This window comes from Myotis daubentonii, chromosome 7, assembly GCF_963259705.1.
Source record: "Myotis daubentonii chromosome 7, mMyoDau2.1, whole genome shotgun sequence".
In the NCBI taxonomy this organism is placed as follows: domain Eukaryota; kingdom Metazoa; phylum Chordata; class Mammalia; order Chiroptera; family Vespertilionidae; genus Myotis; species Myotis daubentonii.
Genome location: NC_081846.1, coordinates 15,154,839 through 15,176,319, shown reverse-complemented (window position 1 = coordinate 15,176,319; position 21,481 = coordinate 15,154,839). Strand labels below are relative to the sequence as shown.

General features: G+C 41.0%; 1 protein-coding gene across 1 annotated transcript in view; it reads right to left on the bottom strand.

Annotated features, from left to right (window-relative positions):
• Positions 1 to 898: 898 nt before the first annotated feature.
• Positions 899 to 21,481, bottom strand: part of PTH2R (parathyroid hormone 2 receptor) — a 55,941-nt gene continuing 35,358 nt past the window's right edge. Inside the window, exons 6-13 of the mRNA XM_059702961.1 lie at positions 21,218 to 21,407; positions 19,670 to 19,823; positions 15,278 to 15,338; positions 14,046 to 14,112; positions 10,616 to 10,710; positions 4,833 to 4,971; positions 3,461 to 3,502; positions 899 to 2,247 (exon numbers count right to left, since the gene is read on the bottom strand). Coding sequence (XP_059558944.1) covers positions 1,852 to 2,247; positions 3,461 to 3,502; positions 4,833 to 4,971; positions 10,616 to 10,710; positions 14,046 to 14,112; positions 15,278 to 15,338; positions 19,670 to 19,823; positions 21,218 to 21,407 — 1,144 coding nt within the window. The 3' untranslated portion in view covers positions 899 to 1,851. The remainder of the gene's footprint in view (positions 2,248 to 3,460; positions 3,503 to 4,832; positions 4,972 to 10,615; positions 10,711 to 14,045; positions 14,113 to 15,277; positions 15,339 to 19,669; positions 19,824 to 21,217; positions 21,408 to 21,481) is intronic.

The window sequence follows — 21,481 nt, the reverse complement described above, 5'->3', positions numbered from 1 at the left end:
GTCCTTTCAGTAGGTGATTTCTCTTATCATCAGATCATCTCTCTAAGGCAGACAGATATAATTTCACTTTAAAGAACTTGAACTACAAGGGAGGTTAACTTATTTTACAAAGCCTTGCACAAAATTAGAAATGGAGCTGCACTTACTCTCTGGCTCAGACCAGGATGGCTCTCTCCTAACAGGGAAGCAACGTGGAGGTGTGACAATACAGAAGTAAATCGAATTAATTAAATATGCACAATGGCACCTTCATAAACAGGAAGGGTAGGGAAGGCCGACACCGACACGGACGAGGAAGGAAAGTAAGAGCATGGAGAGTGCAATGTTTGTCAAGAAGGTGTGCAGATGAGTACCTTACTCATCATGACACCATTCGCATGCTGGTTGAATCAGTCAGAAAAGTGAGACAGATCAGCTGGACCTGTGTCATTTCACCCGGAAATGCATTGCTCTGTGAAATTTTCATTTCCCACGTGTGTCTGTCTCCCTCACGACAGTGAAAACATCATGAGGGTCACAGACTAAAACATTTACATGAAGAGCTTCTGAAGCACTCTCTACACAGAATTCATTCAAATTTCTTGAGTGGTTAATGGGTGACATTATATTGGTGACAGTATAGCAGTGGTTAAGAACAAAGGACTTGAAGTCAGTGTTCTAAAACCATGCTGTCAACGACTAGCTGTGTGACTTTGGGCAACCTACACTGCCTCTGTGAGTCACAGTATCATGTGTGAAAAAGGGTAACAGTGATAAGACTTACTCCCTAAATTTGTCGTGAGGATTAAATAAGTTAATGCTTGTAAACACCCAGCAGGACACCGGGTACCTGACATGCACTCAGTAAATGTTTTGCTAATGCAACATACTGAAATGTCAAGTTCAGACAAGTCCTGGAGCCACATGCCGGTGTCCATAGAGGCAGAGAAGGGGCATTTGCTTGGTTCCCCAAACAAACTGAGACGCTGAGAAAAAACTTTAGAAAGTGACCCAACATGTATTTTTACAACAAACTTTTAATTTATCCCACATGCCATTTGGAATATAGTAATAGAACAAAGAGGAAAAAGGCATAGGAGCAGTGTGATTCGAGATCAATAGAAATGATTACAAACAAAAGCAGTTTTCAGACACAAGCTCACCGACAGAAAGCCTTGTGGCAGGTCAAGGTTTACAAAGGAGTAAAGACCTGAGAAGTGGCTGGTCACAGAGGGGGGCATTCAAAAGGAGGAATATGTGCAATATTCTTTTTTAAGTAACTTCCTTTCTTCCCAGAAAGTTTAACTGTCATCAAGGAATAATCTTATCGAAGTGCACCTAACTTACTTTCTAGTGTGTACTTGTTCTTAGATCTTTAATCTTTCAACATACATTTTCAGACCCTAATGGCTCCTAACACACAGGCAAAAAGAAGGCAGTGATAGAAGTACATTCAGGGGAGAAAGAGAAAAAAGAGAGTGTTAATTTCCTAAATGGAAATGGCACCTACTAAATGATCTCTATCATTCTTAGAGTGGTATTTGTAAGAGAAAACTATAGGCAAGCAATTAAAACGTTTTCTACCCAAGAGTAGCCTATAAAGGAACAATCACAGAGCAAGTATCACACATCAATTTAGAAGAGAATCTGATGTCAAAACAAGGTCATAAACTACATCAATGACACTTCTCCTTTTTGTGTCTTTAGTACACATAGGCGCCAACTCATGTAGCCTGACAATTTTTGTCAAGTAACACTCTAAGCCTGAATTTTCAGCTCTGGGGCTCAAGCAGAGGGATGATGGCCAAGCTCTTGGAGCATCAGCTCTTGGGCAACCAGATGGACCAGCTCTTTCAAGCCAGAGATGTTGATTCAGAGAACATCCTCTATTTCTCCTTTGATTCTTTCAGGGACTGGGGTACCTTCCACTGGCCTGGAAGACACCTCCACTGGAGTTTCCTCTCCCTGCCTCCCGTTACCTTCCTTGGTCTCCTCGTGGATCAAGTGTTGCTGGCAGTCCTGCTCTGAGTTACTCCGGACATAGCCGGGTAAAGTCACGTGGCTGTCGGGCTGCTGGCCGGCCGTCTTGGTCGCTTTGCCAGAGAGGAGGACCATGCGAGTGCTGGCTGCCATCTGCGAGTGGCTGCTGGTGCTGGGCGTCATGGTGGTGAGTACGGAGCCGTACCTGTGGCCGCCGCATGGGGGCGTCCTTTTCCAGTCGATGGAAAGATTCCACCGGCTCCACATCTTCTTCACCTCAGACTGAACCTAAACCACAAGAACCATATTGCGCATCAGAGACCATCAGGGAGACCCTGCAGCTTGCTGAGACAATGTTTGCCCTGATTTCAATTACAGTAATAATCATCCATTAAGGGTCCACTGTGTGCCAGGGATTGGCATATATATTCCCTCTGGGTCTCAAAAAACCTTGAAGGCAGGTGTTACTCCTGGAGATGAGCAAACTGAGGCTTACAGAGAGGAAAAAGGACTTGTCCAAGGTTAGTATTTTTTTTAGTATATTTTTACTGATTTCAGAGAGGAAGGGAGAGAGAGAAAAACATCCATGATGAGAGAGAATCATTGATCAGCTACCTCCTGCACATCCCCTCCTGGGGAGTGAGCCTGCAACTTGGGCATGTGCCCTTGACCGGAATCGAACCCAGGACCCTTCAGTCTGCAGGCCAACACTCTATCCACTGAGCCACACTGGCTAGGGCCAAGGTTAGTATTTTAATGGAGGCTGAAATACAGCCGATAGAAATATCTGACTTATGGGAGAGGAAAAAGAGGAGGGGGTTGGAGGAGAAAGAGAGATAAATAGTGGCAGCTGTGGCTGAGAAATGGCATGAAAGGGACTCAACCTGAAACGTGCCCTCCACCCCATCACCTTGCAGAGGCAGGCGGACTGAAGGAGGAAAAGGAAAGAGGTTGCACACTGAAATGCAGGCCCTGCTGATGCGTTCTCAATAGGGTGGGGCTCGTTTCTGTTCCTTCAGTTGGAGAGTCAACGCCACTGCTAGCGCCCCTTTCCTGGGAAAGCTTATTGGGAATTCCCAGGGGGAATGGAAACCCGGGGAGCCGATGTCCCCTAAAAGAACAGCTCAACCCTGGACGAACAGAAACTGTCCCACCACCACCTGGCAGTTTAAAAAAATGTCAAAATGTTCTAATCGATTTTGTCCCAAGAATACATATTTGAGTTTCTGATAGACCTTGAAATCGATTAATAAGTTCAAGCATTAACTGGAATGTGAAGCTCAGCATCCTTCCGGGTCTCAATATGCATTCCAGGGAGCTGGTTTTTGATATCAGGGTTTATAACTGAATTGGCCTTAGTTTACTGAAATGAATCCTTGCTTTCTCAAAATAATTTATGATTAAAACATCTCTCCTCCCGTGGCCCACTTTGTCCTGTGACTCCTGGGGATCCCTAAGCGCTCCGGGCCCCATTGTGGGACTGGGCTCCCTTCGCACCTACCTCTCCATTGCAGTAGCAGTAGATGATCGACACGAAGAAACCCTGGAGGACAAAAGGCACGTTAGGTGCTGACCGTGCGTGAAGATCACAGCACTAGTGTCGTCAAGTGACTCCTTCAGAAAATCTACACATTATTCCCTCCTAATGCTTCCAAATCCTTATGTTTACATTCAATTTGCCTGAGACCTTTCCTTGGGGTCAGCTGAACCAAGCAACTGAATAAAACATGCAAAGATATACAAAGAACTGATTTCTATTACATTGGTTTCATTTATGTTGCCACTCAAGATGCCCGGATATCCCTGGTTGGTTAGAGATATTTATACACCGTGAATGCTGGGAACTGCAGACAAAGGGTACGCTATGGTAAAAAGACAAACTTTCTTTCATTCATTCAAAAATATTCATTGAGCTTATACAATGCGAAGTGCTCGGCGTGCCAAGGATAAACAGTTTAATCAAGACGGACAAGGTCCCTGTTCTCTGAGGCCTTGCATTCTAGAAGGGAATACAGAGGGGTGAAATATAAACACATAGCCACAGGAGAAAAATGTAAGATGATAAGGGCTATGCATGCAAAATAAGTGGTGTTGACAGAGAAGAATGAAGATGAATCAGACAAGGAACTCCTCGCTGAGGAGGTGACATTGAAGCTGCTTGGAGTGACAAGAAGCAGCCAGGCCTTATGAATAGTAAGGGGAAGAACATTCCAGGCAAAGGGACAGCAAGTACGAACCCCTGGGGCTGGAATGGGCTTGAGGAACCCCGCCCGTCGGGCTGTGCACACCAGGAAATGGCATTTGGATTTTATTCCGAGTGCAATAGGAAGCCTCTGGTTACTCCCGTCAGATAAGCGACATGATCAATTTATTTTTAAGGTTCTTCAGACTCGGGAGACAAGACTGAAGGCGGCGGGCGGTGGCAGCAAGTGCACACGCAGGAAGAAGGGTCAGGAGGTGTCTGCAGTAATCCATGTGACGGATGATGGCATTATTTTCAAACAAGAAAGATAAAATGTGCAGAAGCCACCTCTTTCTCTTTCTTGTCTTCCTTTTTCCCTCTTCCCTCTTTCTCCTTGTGCGTTCACTCATTGTCCCTACACATGCGGAGGTCCCCATCCTGTAGGAGGTTCACAGTTTACAACCACACCCTTTCTACACTGGCCACCCAGGCCTGTGAGGACCGGCTCCTCCTGCGGTCCCGGGGTAACCTGACCTCTGCAGGATGGGAAAGCACAGGCGCCAGAGAATAGCGCCCTCTCCTGGCGCTCGGGAGACGGGCCAGAAAGCCAGAGAGGGGCCGAGAAAGAGGTTGTGAGGGGTGGGGGGAGGGGAGCAAAATACAAGAACCAAGTTGCTGGGAGGCACTCTACCTGAAAGGAGTTGAGGAAGAGCTCACAGTGCATCCGGATCTCCCACCCGAGCCCCGAGAAGGAGTGGGGCAGGCACACGAACACGATGTAATGCACCCCGAACACCAGCACCAGGACCAGCGTGGATTTGGCGAGTTTCCTAAAAGAGAGTGCAAAGCCTTTGGATTATTCAATTTAGAGTGCCTGTCCGTGGAGACGGCTCGCTGGGAAAATATCAAGCTTAGAGAGTTCACAGGGGCTGACTTTTCCCATCTCTTTGGAGCCCACGGCTTCTGCTAGCTTTCCCCCTCCCTTCTCATCCTGTCACTTTTATACTAAATCAGATAGTTTGTTCCCACCCCCCATGATTATTATCCCCTAAGTCTCTTTAATCGCATTATTCTTGCTTAAAAGACACTATCTACATAAACCAGTTAAAATGTCTTCTCCACATCCTTGTATCTCATACCCGAGTCACCTACAGTCCACTCGCTTTGAAAATTCTGCCGTAAATCCATTTTATTCAAGGTGGCAGTCCTGGTAAGACAATGGGTTTCTCTGACCTAACTAATCCTTTCAATGTTCAGAGGCTCCTTAGGGTGCGCTTGTCCTCCTCCTGAATCCTGACTAGCAAGAACCCTCTTTCCATCGCTGCATATCCGGGCAGGAGACACTGAATACCTCCATGGCATTGTAATGTGGTCGAATCAGATAAAAGGGAACCTGAGGTTCTACATTTGCAGAACCTTGAGAGTCTGGTCTAAAATCAATCTGAAGGAAAACTGTGTTTCCTCCTTTCACACGAATGGGTAAATCCCCTGGAAACTCTTTTCCAGCCACGCTAACTTTGTTCCTCCTGTGTATGCCTAAGAGCCAAAACCTAGGTTCAAACAAAAAAATAAAGAGGAGCAGCACACTGTGAAATGATCACAAATGAAAATGTTTAGGAACAGTTTGGCTCGATGCAGAGGAAGAAAACGTTGTCAAAGACTAAATTTAGTGGCTATCCTGCTAGCTCAGCCATCTGGGTTTTCTCTCTTTCCTATGACCAGGCTCATCTACATCTCTCCAGAGATAAAAGTCAATTTGTAGAAAAAAGATAGGATTGAAATTCATTTTCTACTGCTATGGAACAAATTACCATAAATTTAGTAGCTTAAACCATTTATTATCTCTCAGTTTCTCTGTGCCACAGGCCAGGCACTACGGAGTTGGGTCCTCTGCTCAGGGTCTGACAAAGTTGGAGGTGCGGTGTTGGCCAGGGACCAGGGACCCTGCATTCCCATCTGGACCTCAGGGTTCTCTCCCAAGTTCATTCAGATTGCTGGCAGAGCTCAGTTCCTTGCAGCTGTAGGATTGCTGGTGGGGTTACTCGGTTCCTACAGACTTCCCTCAGGGTGTCCTCAGGTCCTAGCCATAGGTCCTCACAACATGTCAGATTACTTCTTCAAAGCCAGTGAGAGAATCTCTCTCCAGGATGCCAGGATGGAGTCTCATATAAAGTGTCCTAATCACAGGACCCATCACCTTTGCCATACAATGTAATCTAATCAAGGCAGAGACCATCCCATCACAGGTCTTGCCCACACTCAAGGAAGAGCATGAGAGTGGGGATTATATAGGGCATGTAAACCCGGGAAGGCAAGAGTCTTGGGGGCTATCTTAGAAATCTCCCTATCATAGCAGTTCAAATAATTGCTACCCATAGAAATGCAAATTGTGTCCAGTGGAATGCCACTAATGAAAGCCCTACGGATGTGCACAAGTTTTACTAATTTGCATCCATTTGTAAATTCATTTCAGCAGTCATTATTCTCTTTAAAACATATGTGCTATCTTACCATTTCCTTCATTAATAAGTTAAATAAAATCTTTGAAATGTGTTCACTTATATTTGTATAAGGGTTATGATTACATCCTCTTAAAACTTATCCTTCAAAAACAGTGAACGAGTTAGAGCAGCAGTGTGTCCTAGGCCAGTGCATACATGGGCCATCCATCTGCCTATCCTATATAATAAAAGCGTAGTATGCAAATTGTCCCCGTGACCAGGAGTTCATCCGGGAGTTTGACCAGGGGACGGGGGCAGCCAGGGAGAGGGAGGGAGGCCCCAGCCAGCTGCTGCTGCCAGGGGAAGGGAGGGAGGCTCCAGCCAGCAGCGGCGGCGGCAGGCAGCCAAGGGAAGGAAGGGGCCCTAGTTCGCTTATAAAGATGGACTTTTCCAGACATCAAATCACTCAGCAGTCCTGGGCACTGCTTTGTTTCAGGGTCCATCTGGCCACCGATGCACGCTGTACATCTTTGCAGCCCAGCTCTCTGAAAAGGCACAGTTGTCCAATGAGGTGACTCACAGATGAAAAACTGAAAGTGGCCTCGGGCTTGCCGGAAACATGGTGGTGACTCTGGGTCCCCAGGCAAAGCAAAAGAGTGTAATGTTTGGTGGATTCAGTGTCCTATGTAGAAAACAAATACCCAGTTCTTACAATATCTCTCCCAAGCTGATCTCCCCCCAGGTGAAATCTCTACTTGTCTTTTAACACATTGCGGACCAGTAGTTTTATTGCTAGCTTTACCCAGTGGCCAGATCAGTTTCTACTGAACGAGTACAAAAAACGTTTTACATAACTGTAAAAGGCACGCTTTAAAATTAAATGCGCATTGCATTTTGAAGTTATTTATTACATGTTCTTACAAGCTAATATCTTTTTAAAATATGATACTTTGTAAAACACTGTGTAATAACAGAAAACATGAGAATTCTCGTGATCCGTCCACAATGTGTTCAGAGTCAACTTAGCTTAAAAAAACAAAACTATTTCTTCCTTTTCAACCCTTCTTGGCCTTGAGTTAATCTTTCCTTCTTTTCTACACATATAACTCTCTCTCCCTCTCTCCTGATAAAAGCCGTATGAGAGCCCTAGGTGGTTTTGCTCAGTGGATAAACCATCAGCCTGCAGACCAAAGGTTGCATAGGGCCCGGGCCCTGGTCAGGATGCAGCCAATCTATGTGTTTCTCTCACATCGATGTTTCTCTCTGTCTTTCCCTCTCTCTTCTACTCTCTCTAAAAGATCAATGGAAAAATATCCTCAGGTGAGGATTAACAAAACAAAGAAAGAAAAAAAAAAACATATGAGAGAGCTTTTATGATCCCTTGTTCAGGTGAAGATAGAAGCTCAAAAAAGGAATGTATTCACCCAAAGTTACACAATTAGTAGTAGATTCAGCCTTAAAATCTGTCCTCTTCACTGGGGGCTAGGGGAGGCCAGGGGATTGTCAAGGGCGGGGGGGAAAAAAGGGACACATATGTAATACCCTTTGTAATACTGTAAGCAATAAAAAATAAATAAAATAAAATAAAAATAAAAAATCTGTCCTCTTTACTATCATGCTATGTAACAAATACTGGTTAAATGTATTCCAAAAATAACAAATATTAAATATGATTTTTGTGTAATATTGCATGGAAAGTCAAATTAGCCAAAACATTCAAATATTCCTTTCCACTAAATCTTTCATTTTTCTTATCTCTCCTGTTCTTCCAGCCCTTTGCAAAAGAATTGAGTTATAATTTAAAAAAGAAAAAAATGTATTAGCTCTGTTCTTAAATCTGATTGATTTTCTTCAATCTTGTTGTAAAATAAGTTATTGTAAATTGCTGTTATGCAAGATGTCACCTTCAGGGGAAACTGAGTAAAGGGTACATGAGATCTCTGCATTATTTTTATAACTGCATGTAATTCCACAATTATCTCAAAGTAAAAAGTTTTTTAAAGCTGACTGTATTAACATATTAACTCCTTTCAATTTTAAGCCAGTATAGTGACAAAGTGATATCATGTACTTTTCAGAAGTCTTTCCTTGTGTTTGCAAGCTCACCTGGAGACTCTCAGCTCTGAAATATGTTTAAAAATGTTTAAAAGCTGGTTTAGACACCACAATTTGGAAGTATGTTTTTTCATTGCTTTATTTTAACGCAAATATTTGAACATTTGTTTGACAAAAGTAATAACCAAAAGAGCTGTAAGTTTAAAGGCACAAAAATGAATGAGTATAAACACGAAGATTCAATTAAGCCTCCTGGGAGGAATATCACTGGGACAGACACAGATTACATTTTCCTCAGTCTCTCTGTTTAAAAGTGAGAAGCTATTTAAACCTGATAGTCTAAGGCCTCAGAAACTGAATACTGAATTGAATTCCCAAACCCATGCCAAGTAGGTTTCCACGTTTTTCTCTCCAAAAAAGAAAGTCATTTCCCACTACATTTTTACCTGTAGCTCAAGTTTGAACATTATTAAAAATAAATGTTTCGTCAATGAGTAACATGTATTTTGGCTGAAAAAATACTTTCACTGACAACTCTTAGTCTAGACCATGGGTGGGCAAACTTTTTGACTCGAGGGCCACAATGGGTTCTTAAACTGGACCGGAGGGCCGGAACAAAAGCATGGATGGAGTGTTTGTGTGAACTAATATAAATTCAAAGAAACATCATTACATAAAAGGGTATGTTCTTTTTTTTTTTTTAGTTTTATTCATTTCAAACGGGCCGGATCTGGCCTGCGAGCCGTAGTTTGCCCACGGCTGGTCTAGACCATGTTCTAATTAATGACTTCAAACTTAAGAAATTTCTGGGTACCAGATTACTTTAAATCAATTCTGGCCGAAACCGGTTTGGCTCAGTGGATAGAGCATCGGCCTCCGGACTGAAGGGTCCCAGGTTCGATTCCGGTCGAGGGCATGTACCTGGGTTGCGGGCACATCCCCAGTAGGAGATGTGCAGGAGGCGGCTGATCGATGTTTCTCTCTCATCGATGTTTCTAACTCTCTATCTCTCTCCCTTCCTCTCTGTAAAATATCAATAAAATATTTTTGTAAAAAAAATCAATTCTGCATTCTTAATAGATTATTTCAGTCCTTGATAAATTTTTCTCTTCAATTATTCTGAGAAATAATCACCATGAATAAACTCAAAATATTGTTTGCCCTGTTTTTAAGATAATCCACCCTTTGTCCTCTCCAGAATTGCTCAAATCTCGTAGGCAGCTTTTCACTAAAAACACAAGTTCACATCATTCAGAACTACAGAAATAAGTCACTTTTATTCAGAACTAGAGAAATAAGCAGCTTCCCAACACCACTGCACTGTTTTGCTTTCTGAAAAAGAATGAAAGGCTACTTATAGTTTCCATTGTTCTATCATTGGGAGAAATGGACACACCCTTATCATATTTTGATAATGATCATAAATACTCAATTTGCCCATTTCTTCATGAAAGATGGAATAATGGACATGTTCAAACAGTCCATATGAAAGTTAAAAATTTATATATGGTAGGTGCAAAGTTGATGGAAAGACTAAAAACAATATAGCAATCCTTTTTTTTCAGTTATGATATACTATTTTAAGAATGAAATAAGAGCCAAGTCTCTGAGCATGAGCTACCTGTGACTCTGGGCATGGCGCCATCTCCTTAATAAATCCTTGCTTTTTTGGCTACAAAAACAAAGCAAAACAAAACAAAACAAAAGAATGCAAATAAAAATTGTTTGCCAAGATCATCAACAGGAGATTTTTGGGAGGTGCTTGCTTCGGCAAAAAATATATGTACTCTGAATTTAAGCATATTGGGCAATTTTTAGGTTATTTATATATTTTTTTCTGATAAGCCACGAATTGAACCAAACAAAAATACACATTCATAAATTTATCTTTAGAGACAGTTCAGATCAACTGTTACCTTTTCTTTATACTAAATTGTACCAGAATATTTCTTCTGATGGATGCCTGTCCCAGAATTACCTGTATTGCTTTCTTGTGTCATGCCCAACTGCATTGGTCTCCCAAATTTTGGTAGCCAGAACTCTAACCGTATTCAGAAACAGAATAAAATTCAGCTGAAAGAGAAGGTAAGATTACCAATAATTATTACGTTTGTCTTCAAGTTGTTTATAAAATTATATAAGTTGAACTTCTTTGTGTTCAAAGACTGAACATTGCGATGGATGAAAGGATAGAGCCGACTAGCACGGGATGCAGGAAACAAGACAGAGTTCCTCTTTCTCTTTTCCTTAACTGATAAATTCAAGATCTCATATTTCTGCAAGTCCCAAAACCTTTCTCTACCCCTTATGACTGGCATCTTCGAGGCCATCTTCTAAGTACTCAGGAGCAAGTCTGGTCAGTTTCTGTGACTGCATTTCTGTTCCGCTGTTTCAGTCTCTCTCTAGGCTGACACCAGTGTAGATGCAGGTCCTCAGGGGGCAGTGCCTGGCTCGGTCAGGACTCACCGCATCTGTCAGTTTCACCATGACCACTTCTGGACCATGCTGCCTGCCTGCTGCTTCCCCTGCTCTTCAGGCAGATCATCCTGCTCCCTCGAATGATGCCCTGTAAGGCCCAGGACCAAACAGAGCTCTGTGTTCCGTTGTCAATTCGCAAAGATTCCTCTCGGGTTTTGATGTTATAGAAAAGAATTTTATTTTATTTTTTTATATATATATTTTATTGATATTTTTACAGAGAGGAAGGGAGAGAGATAGAGAGTTAGAAACATCGATGAGAGAGAAACATCGATCAGCTGCCTCCTGCACATCTCCCACCAGGGATGTGCCCGCAACCCAGGTACATGCCCTTGACCGGAATCGAACCTGGGACCTTTCAGTCCTCAGGCCGACGCTCTATCCACTGAGCCAAACCGGTTTCGGCTAGAAAAGAATTTTAAAATCATCCTCAAATCAACATCAAGATGTTGCAGGTGAATAATTAAGTTATATTTGAGAGATTTATTTTCAGAATAAAAAAATTAATGTTTTCTAATGACGCTAATTCACATTAACATAATTTTAACCTAATGTGAGCAAAACACAGAAAACAACAGTGCTACAAGTTTAGATTCTAGGACTCCCAAATCAAGTGGTTCCTTCCATATTTGTACTAAAGTCTGATTATCTCTAAAATTCAATTATTAGAATTTATTCCCATTAGAACCTATAAATACTCATCCTTTACAAACTCCTTGATTCTCTTAAATTCATTGTGCTTCATATATTGCTCAGAAATTCTGACCACATTTTATCAGATTTTACTCTCAGATATACAAGAGTCCAATTAATAGAATCTATGCTATTATAATTTCCAAAGCCAGAATTAAGATAGGGATCCAACTTACATTTAAAATCTCTGGCATATATGGAAACTATATATTTACATAAAACCATGCTACAAGTATGTAACACTGAAAAACAAACCATTGATCCTAAAGTTAATATATAAAAACACTATAATATTGCTATAAAGATGGAAAGATAAAAAAAAAGATGGAAAGATAATTTCCCATAAATTCAATAAACAATATTCATTTATTTATTTACATTGAATTTATTGGACAAGAAACAATCTTGACATGTTTTGGAATGCAAGTGAAAAGAACATGGTCAATAATATATGTTATAGCCCTAGCCGGTTTGGCTCAGTGGATAGAGCATCAGCCTGCAGACCAAAGGGTCCCGGGTTCAATTCCAGTCAAGGGCACGTACCTTGGTTGCAGGCTCCTCCCAGGCCCAGGCCCTGGTCCGGGCGTGCAGGAGGCAACCGATCAATGTGTTTCTTTCACACTGATGTTTTTCTGTCTTTCCCTCTCTCTTCCACTCTCTCTAAAAGATCAATGGAAAAATGTCATATATATATATGATTTGTCACACTAGCCAGGTGACCGATATCTGGGCTTCCATTTCCTTCTCTAGGAAAATGAAAAGCTTGCATGAAATGGACTCAGAAGTTCTGCAATTATACTTGCTTTCTGCTGTTATCTCCCGCCTTCCCTCTTACGTTCCCAGGGTATCTAACTTGTATGCCTGTTTTATTTTTTCAACAAGTATTTACTAAGTGACCACTATTTGCCAGGAAACTTGCTAGGCACTAGGAACACAGTTTAGAAAAAATAGGGTTTTTGTTCACTTAACCTTGCAATGTGATGGGCATTCAACAACCAGCCACAAGCATTATTCACTGTGATGATCTTGAGAAGGGAAAACCCCATTACGGTCTGTAGGTTATGCTAGGTGGCTCAGTGGTTGAACGTCCATCTCTGAACCAGGAGGTCACGGTTCAATTCCCAGTCAGGCCACATGCCTGGGTTGTGGGCTTAATCCCCGGTGTGGGGCGTGCAGGAAGCAGCCGGTCAGTGATTCTCTCTCATCACTGATGTTTCTATCTCTCCCTCTCCCTTCCTCTCTGAAATCAATCAAAATATTAAAAATAAATAAATAAAGTAAGGAGCAGAGAAGGAAGCGCATCTCAGCCTTGCGGGGGTACAGTGTACAATGAAATGAACAGAGTGGACAAGTTCAAGGAACTGAACGGAAGACAGGGTCCCTGAGGCACCGCTGCAGAGGGGTGCAGGCATGAGGGACAGGATAGTCCTTCCTAGAGTCTCAGGGTTTAGATTGTATTATAAATACAGGAGCTCACTGAAGTCAGAATCCCAGCTCCACCACTTACTAGCTCAAGCATGACCTGGGGCAGTTTCCTCATTTGGAGTGAGGGGGAGGATTAGAAAAATTAGTACAGCAAAGCTGTGGCCAGCAGCGGTAAGCACACTGCAGTGTTTTTAGCATCAGCATCATCCTTCCTGGCTTCGGGACACGAGCAGCTCTGAGGGAAGAGCACCGCAGTCAGAGTGCTGAGATGGGGTCCTGGGCTCGTCTCCCCCCTTACAGGCTGGTTCTACAATAGGAACCAAAGGAAACTGTGATAACCCTGACCTGTAATAATGCAACAGGAAGGTAACGCTCGGTGAGCAGAAAGGTGCTCTTTGAGACTAAATGGACTTTGTAATATCGGAAAAACCTTAAGAATCCTTACATTAGAACCGTCATAATTATACTCCAAGAAGACGCAAATGGCCTTTTCTACCTAAGTCTCCTTCCAGAATTCTTGAGGGTACCATCTTGTACTTGTTCTTCACCAATGGCGAATCTTTTAGAACCTCTATCACCACCTTCCTGTTTCACTTTGCAAGTTAGAAATCTCAGCAGATAACTTTCTCAGTGTCAGCCATGAATAAAGGTCTGCGCCCCAGCCCAGACTCCCCCAACAGCGACCGCTGTACTGTGACCGTTTCCTTAGTCTTCCTAGAACTGTGACAAACTTTCTCCGGGTTTTAGCGGCAGCTTAATTCTGCATCCTTTTCTTTTTTTCTTTTTTAATCTGTCCAGGCTTTTACACTTACCCCGATAGCTGCTAAGATAGGGGCTTGATAAATCCACTTTATGTCTCCAGCACTAAGCTCCCAGCACCTGAGACAGGAAAGAAAGCTTTCGTGAACAAATTGGCAAACAAACAGGCAGTGAGAATTAAGTCGTATTTTAAGTTTTACAAAGAACACCAGTCCCGAGCATTTAAGACAAGAAAAAAAATCTCATAAAACACCCAAACCAGTGGGGAAAAAAAAGTGTAATGTGTCCTGATTTCCATACCATTAGCTATAGAGTGTTATAAATATTGATGAATTATTTTTATAGTAACAAGAGTCAAAACCACATTTCCAGAGCCACAAAAAAATTAGTCTTCTAAATGTGGTGCATCTGGTACTTTATTTTTATTATTATTGGAACTGATACTTTTATTTTACAAGCAATTCAATTTTATAACTTCACAACTTGTAGAACACTGATAATAATGGAAATCATCCTTATCCATAGGAATGCAGTAGAAAAGCTACCATAATGCAGATGATTCTTATTGATAGGAATGTAATAAAAAACTGAATGCAAATACTGTTTGTCCATAGAAATGAAAATTTTAGCTATGTTCAGTGAAATATCATTGATTAGTGTCCTGATCTGTCCTTTCCAAGCCAGACTTTGAAATTCTCTGCATCTTGGCCATCTGGAGAAAAACTAAACAGGCTTCGTTTTAGAAGATACTCTAAACGCCATTGAACATACAAAGGAAGGCTTTTTCAGTTTTAAAATTCTATAAGGAGTGCCATTTAATCACCGTTTCATGTAACAGAAGTGCATGGGTCGGCTGGCGCTGCCATTACATCTGACACACTGGGTGGCTTCGACAACAGACATTTACTTCCTTCCAGTCTAAAGGCGGGAAGTCCCAGGTCCAGGTGTCAGCAGGGTCTGATTCCGTGGAGGCTTCTCCTGCTGTCCTGTTGCTGTGCCCACAAGACCTATACTCTGTATGCACACGGGGAGGCAGGACGCTCCCCGGTGCCTCCTCTTATAAGGGCACCAATCCTATCATCTCAGAGCCCCACCCTTATGACCTCATTCAGCCTGAATTACATCCTTTGGACCCCATCTCCATCTACAGTCACACTGGGGGTTAGGGCTTCCACAAATACATTTTGGGGAGATACAATTCCGTCAATAGCAATAAGTTTGACCATGAGAACAGAGAGCAGGCACCTGAATGCTTTTCTACGTTTACCTCTTCTTTTTCACTCACCTTGCATCAGCCACGGTTGCTCGTGCCACAGCCCAGCCTGCAACAAATACTGCGGGGAACCCTGCAATCAGAAGAGAATTCAGAGACCATGTTGTTGCTTTTTTAAGATGAAGAGATTTTTTTTCTTATATTCACCACACATAAAAATATACTATTAAAGTGGAGAGAGGGAAAACTGACATGGAAAATATTACTATGTGAACAAGATAAGTTCTAATTTTCATTTGAGAAGTGAGCCAATACAGGGATGTTACTTGGTCCCAAAAGTCTGAGGATGAAGGTTGGCCCAATTTTCATATGAGAGATGTAAGCTCCACTGGGAGTGGACTGAAGTTCCTGGGGCCAGAAGCAAGCAGTGGTGGGTGCATTTTGAATATAACACATATTATCAGAACAGGCAAACAAAAAACAAAATAACATAAAGGGTCACGCTGCATGCTTCTTATGTGTGGTATCTCTACACATATCTCCGTATTTCAATTGAATTTACTGCCAAATGGATGATCAAACAGTGTTTACTAGATTGAAGTCACTTACACAGAAATAATAAAACTGGAAATGTGGTGCCTTTTCCTGATTATTTTCAGAGAATCAGAACATGAAAATATTCTACATACAAGCCTGGCAATGAGGACATGTCTACACAGTATACCCAGAAAAGGTGCTTTTTTATGATAATATGTACATTCTGACATTTTATCTTGACAGTTGATAATTAAGAATGGCTGCTGATATAGAGGTAAATTACATTCAATAAGGATAAAGAAACAAGACTAACACCTTTTAAGTATAGAACTAGCTATATTTTTTAAATGTGTGGTTGAAAGAACAAAATGGAACCAAGAATAAAATGCCACATTTATGAGGAAACTGAGGCAGAGGTGGGAAAAATGAAGAATGAGGTTGGCTGGGAGGAAAGAAACAGGCATCATCAGTATTTGCCCATACTCCTCTATATACCTTATTTTGTAATAATGATGTATAAAAACAGTCATCCTATATAATAAAGAGGTAATATGCAAATTGACCATCACACCATCACACACGATGGCCACCCCCATGTGGTCAAAGATGGCCACCCCCATTTGGTCAGAAGGTGGCTGCCACAAGATGGCCGGCAGGGGAGGGCCATTGTGGGCGATCAGGCCAGCAGGGGGGGGCAGTTGGGGGTGACCAGGCCTGCAGGGGAGGGCAGTTGGGGCGATCAGGCCGGCAGGGGAGGGCAGTTGTGGGTCAATCAGGCTGGCAGGGGAGCAGTTAGGTGTCGATCAGGCTGGCAGGAGAGTGGTTAGGGGGGCAATCAGGCTGGCAGGCAGAAGCAGTTAGGGGCAATCAGGCAGTCAAGCAGGCAAGCAAGTGGTTGGGAGCCAGCAGTCCCGGATTGTGAGAGGGGCCCCAGAATGGAGAGGGTGCAGGCTAGGCTGAGGGACACCATCCGCCCCCCCCCCCGTGCACGAATTTCATGCATCAGGCCTCTAGTTTTAAATATTTGTCTTCAATTTACTAAAGGTCAGATGTGGCATCTGCTCCTCTTTAGATTGTCACTTCCTTCCCTTCCTACTGATTGTTAAAAATCAGCAAAATCAATGTAAGTAATGTAACTCCACACCCAGCTGAGGAGAGCTGAAAGCTATAATGATTGGTTCCAAATGAATAACAAAGGAATCCAAGCAAGCTCTCTTCTCTAGTGAAGCCAACAAATTACCTCATTGAAAGAAAGTAGGAAACTGGATTCACTGTGAATTATTCTAGCAAATGATCCTGGCAGGCAGCTGCAATGTTTTTTGTCATTATTTTCCTCATAGGAATTTGAAACAATGAATAAGAAATAAAAATGTTTTAAAATTAGATTCTCAGTGTTGAGATGATGGAAAATAGTCTGCTAATCAAATAGCTATTTACTTCAATAAATAGTAACTATGAGCAGTGGAGAGAGATTCTTCAAATAAGGTTACTGTTCTTTTAACTGTATATGCCCTAAGCTAGAGCATTTACTTGTTTAAAAAATAGAATTTCAAAGAGAGGGAGTCAGAAGATAGACCAACTCTAGAATAATAATGCTATAAAGATTGGTTATTAGTGTTTTTAGATTATGGTTAATTGAGTGAGCATATATTTCACATAAAAAAGCTTTTTCAAAGTGAGTTTTAATATAAATCCTTCTTGCTGTCATGTATGTCTTTAAACCATTTGATAAAACAAGTTCAAGGAATGATGCTTATCTACTGTAGTTATTCCTATGCCAAAAATTTTGTGGACAGATTAAAGTTGTTAAAAAAAAAAATGGTAAGAAACTCATACTCACATAGAAGCTCATTGAAAATTCTCTTTTTCATAAAAAGACTTAACTAGTTTCCTGGGTTTCAGTGAGACAAAGTCCTGACTATAAGGAAGGACAGACTTGACTGATATAGCATAAATAAGAGTTGATGAGGAAGTTAGCTATCAAACCAATAAGTAAATAGAGGGAAAAGAATTTATTACAAGTGTGACCAGTGCTGTAGAAATCCAAAAAGAAAAAGAAACATAATGCAGACAAATATCTACATTTATTGTTAAATTTTCTATTAATACTTTTGCCAACACCTAGTAATTATGTTGGTACACAGATATAATTTTGACTTGAAGTCAAACCACCAAAAGCTGTCCAAAAATATTTCAAAGTACCCTAAAAAATGCAATGTATCTTTTTGGTTTTTTTCCAGTAACTGCTAGTTAAAGAGATGGGAGAGCCTTAAAGCTGACAAGCTCCCTTCCGAAATAAAACTTTATTCATAACAATCATTATGTCATAATAAATGAAGCGTCAGAGTAAGTTGACCCTTTGTCTTCTTTTTTTAAAATGTATTTTATTGATTTCAGAGAGAAAAGGAGAGAGAGAGATAGGAAGGAAGAGATAGAGATGATTCACTGCCTCCTGCACGCCCCACACTAGGGATCAAGCCCACAACCTTGGCATTCTGCCCTGACCAGGAATAGAACTGTGACCTACTGGTTCATAGGTCGGCACTCAACCACTGAGCAACACTGTCCAGGTGACCCTTTGTTTTCTTAAAGGTTATTAACTAGAAGGAAATTCAATATTCCTCACTTCACATTTTTTAATGTTGAAACAATTTTAAGGCAAAATGGGCCAAGAAATATTCTAATTTTGGAAGGGGGGGGGGAAAAAACCTTCAAATTTGATCTTGAGCCACCTAGTTCATTTTTTTCCTATGCTGAGCACTTCATAATTTAAATGTTAAAATAGCAATTGCAATGTGCAATTGTTAATCTTGAAACTCAATTTTAACCACATACGAGTTTTAATTTCTCTTTAATTTTAACAAACAACGTCCTTTTCTCCATGGCGTGCGTGTTGCATTAGTCCTTCGTCCAATAATCCCTCTAATCCTAGTGAGGCGGTTTTGAAATGTGAGCTGAATATCTTTTTTTTAAATTAGTTATCCCATAAGTTAATTTGAATTATTTCCATCTAAAAGATATGGTCAGTCTACATAATTAGTTTATAATTTGTATAGTTACATGCAGTCAAGTTAATCTTATAAATTCCTTTCTGGCATTTTCATCACACAACCTAGAAAAAGAAGTCAATGATGAGCCATTATAGCTTAAAATTCAAAAATCAGCCGAAACCGGTTTGGCTCAGTGGATAGAGCGTCGGCCAGCGGACTAAAAGGTCCCAGGTTCGATTCCGGTCAAGGGCATGTACCTGGGTTGCGGGCACATCCCCAGTGGGAGATGTGCAGGAGGCGGCTGATCGATGTTTCTCTCTCATCGATGTTTCTAACTCTCTATCTCTCTCCCTTCCTCTCTGTAAAAAATCAATAAAATATATTTTTTAAAAAAAATAAAATAAAATAAAATTCAAAAATCAAAATTTTAGGATGGAACTACAGTGGGGCCTTGACTTACGAGTGTCCCGACTAACGAGTTTTTGGAGATACCAGCCGTCTCTCCGCCAATTTTTTGCTTTGAGTTGACAGAGTAATTTGAGTTAACGAGCTCCTTAGCGAGCTCCTTAACGAGCTCGGTCTCAGAACGAATTAAACGCGTAAGTCAAGGCCCCACTGTATTGCTAACTCAGGACATTGAATAGGCTATGGACAGAGCAGTTCTAAATGTGTATGGCTAACAATGTGGTTCTCTTATGTTTCCACCAAAAAATCTTCTTAAGAACGTGGCCTCAGAACACTAGCCATATGCTAAGTTTGTTACCACTGGGAGGATTACAGACACGCTCTTATACTTTTCCTTGACGAACAATGAAAGAGAAATCGCTGAAAGAACGTTAATTTCTAGGGAAATCGCTGAAAGAATGTTAATGATAGGCATGACAGAAAGTCCTAAAATCCATAATGCAGTTTAAAAGAAAAAGAGTAATTTCCTTACCCCAGCCTATCAAGGTGAAACCCCACAGGTATTTGGTGTCGGAAAAGAAAGCCACAAAGATTAGACTATGCAGGTAGAGACCTTCCACCAAGATCCAATAGTAGTTTGTAGCCAAGAAGTAAATAAACATCACAACAGCAATCTTGCACCCAATCTGTCACAAATAAACCAGAATTGCATCATATTAGAACTCCTAATTGTACTGAATGACAACATTAGATGATTGAAAAGCAATTCTTCATTTTTCTTTTTATAATCTATATCTCTTGTACATAGGAAGGCCAAGGGTTTTGAAAGAGACTAGAAAATAATTATTTTAGCATAGCATTTTTAAGATTATAGGTTTGATTCTATTTTTAAAATAATTATTTTCTTTAGAAAAAAATCACTTTTCCTTAATTTTTCCTGTTTATAAAAAATATGCATGATCAGCAGATTAAATTTTATTTTTTAAAATATATTTTATTGATTTTTTTTACAGAGAGGAAGGGAGAGGGATAGAGAGTTAGAAACATCGATGAGAAAGAAACACCCATCAGCTGCCTCCTGCACACCCCCTACTGGGGATGTGCCGGCAACCAAGGTACATGCCCTTGATCGGAATCGAACCTGGGACCTTTCAGTCTGCAGGCCGATGCTCTATCCACTGAGCCAAACCGGTTAGGGCAGCAGATTACATTTTAAAGGAAAAAAAAACATATCCATGATCATTAGAGAAAATTGGGAAAATACAGGAAAGCATAAAGAATATATTATCTATTATTCTACATAAATTTACTTATTTTCTGGTCTTTTCTTTATGCCCCAAAAGTTAATGACTTAAAACAATAAACATTTAAAACATCTTATGAATCTAGATGATTCTGCTGATCTGCACCAGGCTCAGCTGATCTCGGTTGGCTAGGCTTGCACATACAGGTCTGCCCTCACATGGCACATTATCACTTCTACTTCCTTCTATTGTGTAAAACAAGTCACAAAGCCAGTCTAGAATCAGAATCAGCTTGGAATACAAAGCTACAAGGCAAAGAGCAGATACAGATAGGGTATTAATTTGCACCAATTAACTACACTTCATTTCCAGATATGTTGCTTTAAGGATCTAATTAACTGAAATATCAGGTGGTTCTATTTAATAAATAACACCAGGACATTTAACAGCAAAATCAAGTACCATGGAAGTCTGTTTGAGTCTACAATAAAGGATCTGAATGTCATGGGCTTTTAAATCCCAAGCTTCTGGGTTTGCAAGTGGGCTTTTTATTTTTGCAAACGGTGACAGCTGCTATGGGTCAAACATTAAATGCCGTTCCGATCATGTGCTTTTTGCACTTTCTGTTCAGAACACTCTTGAATGAATAATTAGGCATGAGAATTGAGGAGAGAATTGAATAGGAAGTATCAGTATACAAATTGGTCATCTATTTTAGGAAGTCCCCAGATAAGATAAGCCAAAACAATATAACACATATTTAGTGGACTGGAGTGTTTTACTTACGTGTAATGTTATATAAGTCAGTAATGAGAGAAAATGGTGAAAACACTTACATATTGTGATTTGTCCATAGAAGGCGCATCTATGAAATTCTGTAGGTCATCCTGCATCATCAGGGACTGCAGCTCCTTGACCCCTATGTGAGCATGGACCACTCTGTCCTTGACGAAAATGCTTGCAGCTCTCAGCATGAAAGATGCAAATAAGTGCAGGTGGATATAATTCCTAGTGCAATGCAATCGTCTATGGAGAGAAAATAATCAGCTATAAATTTGGATAAGAACAGAAAAGGGCAAAGAAAATATATAAATGAGCCC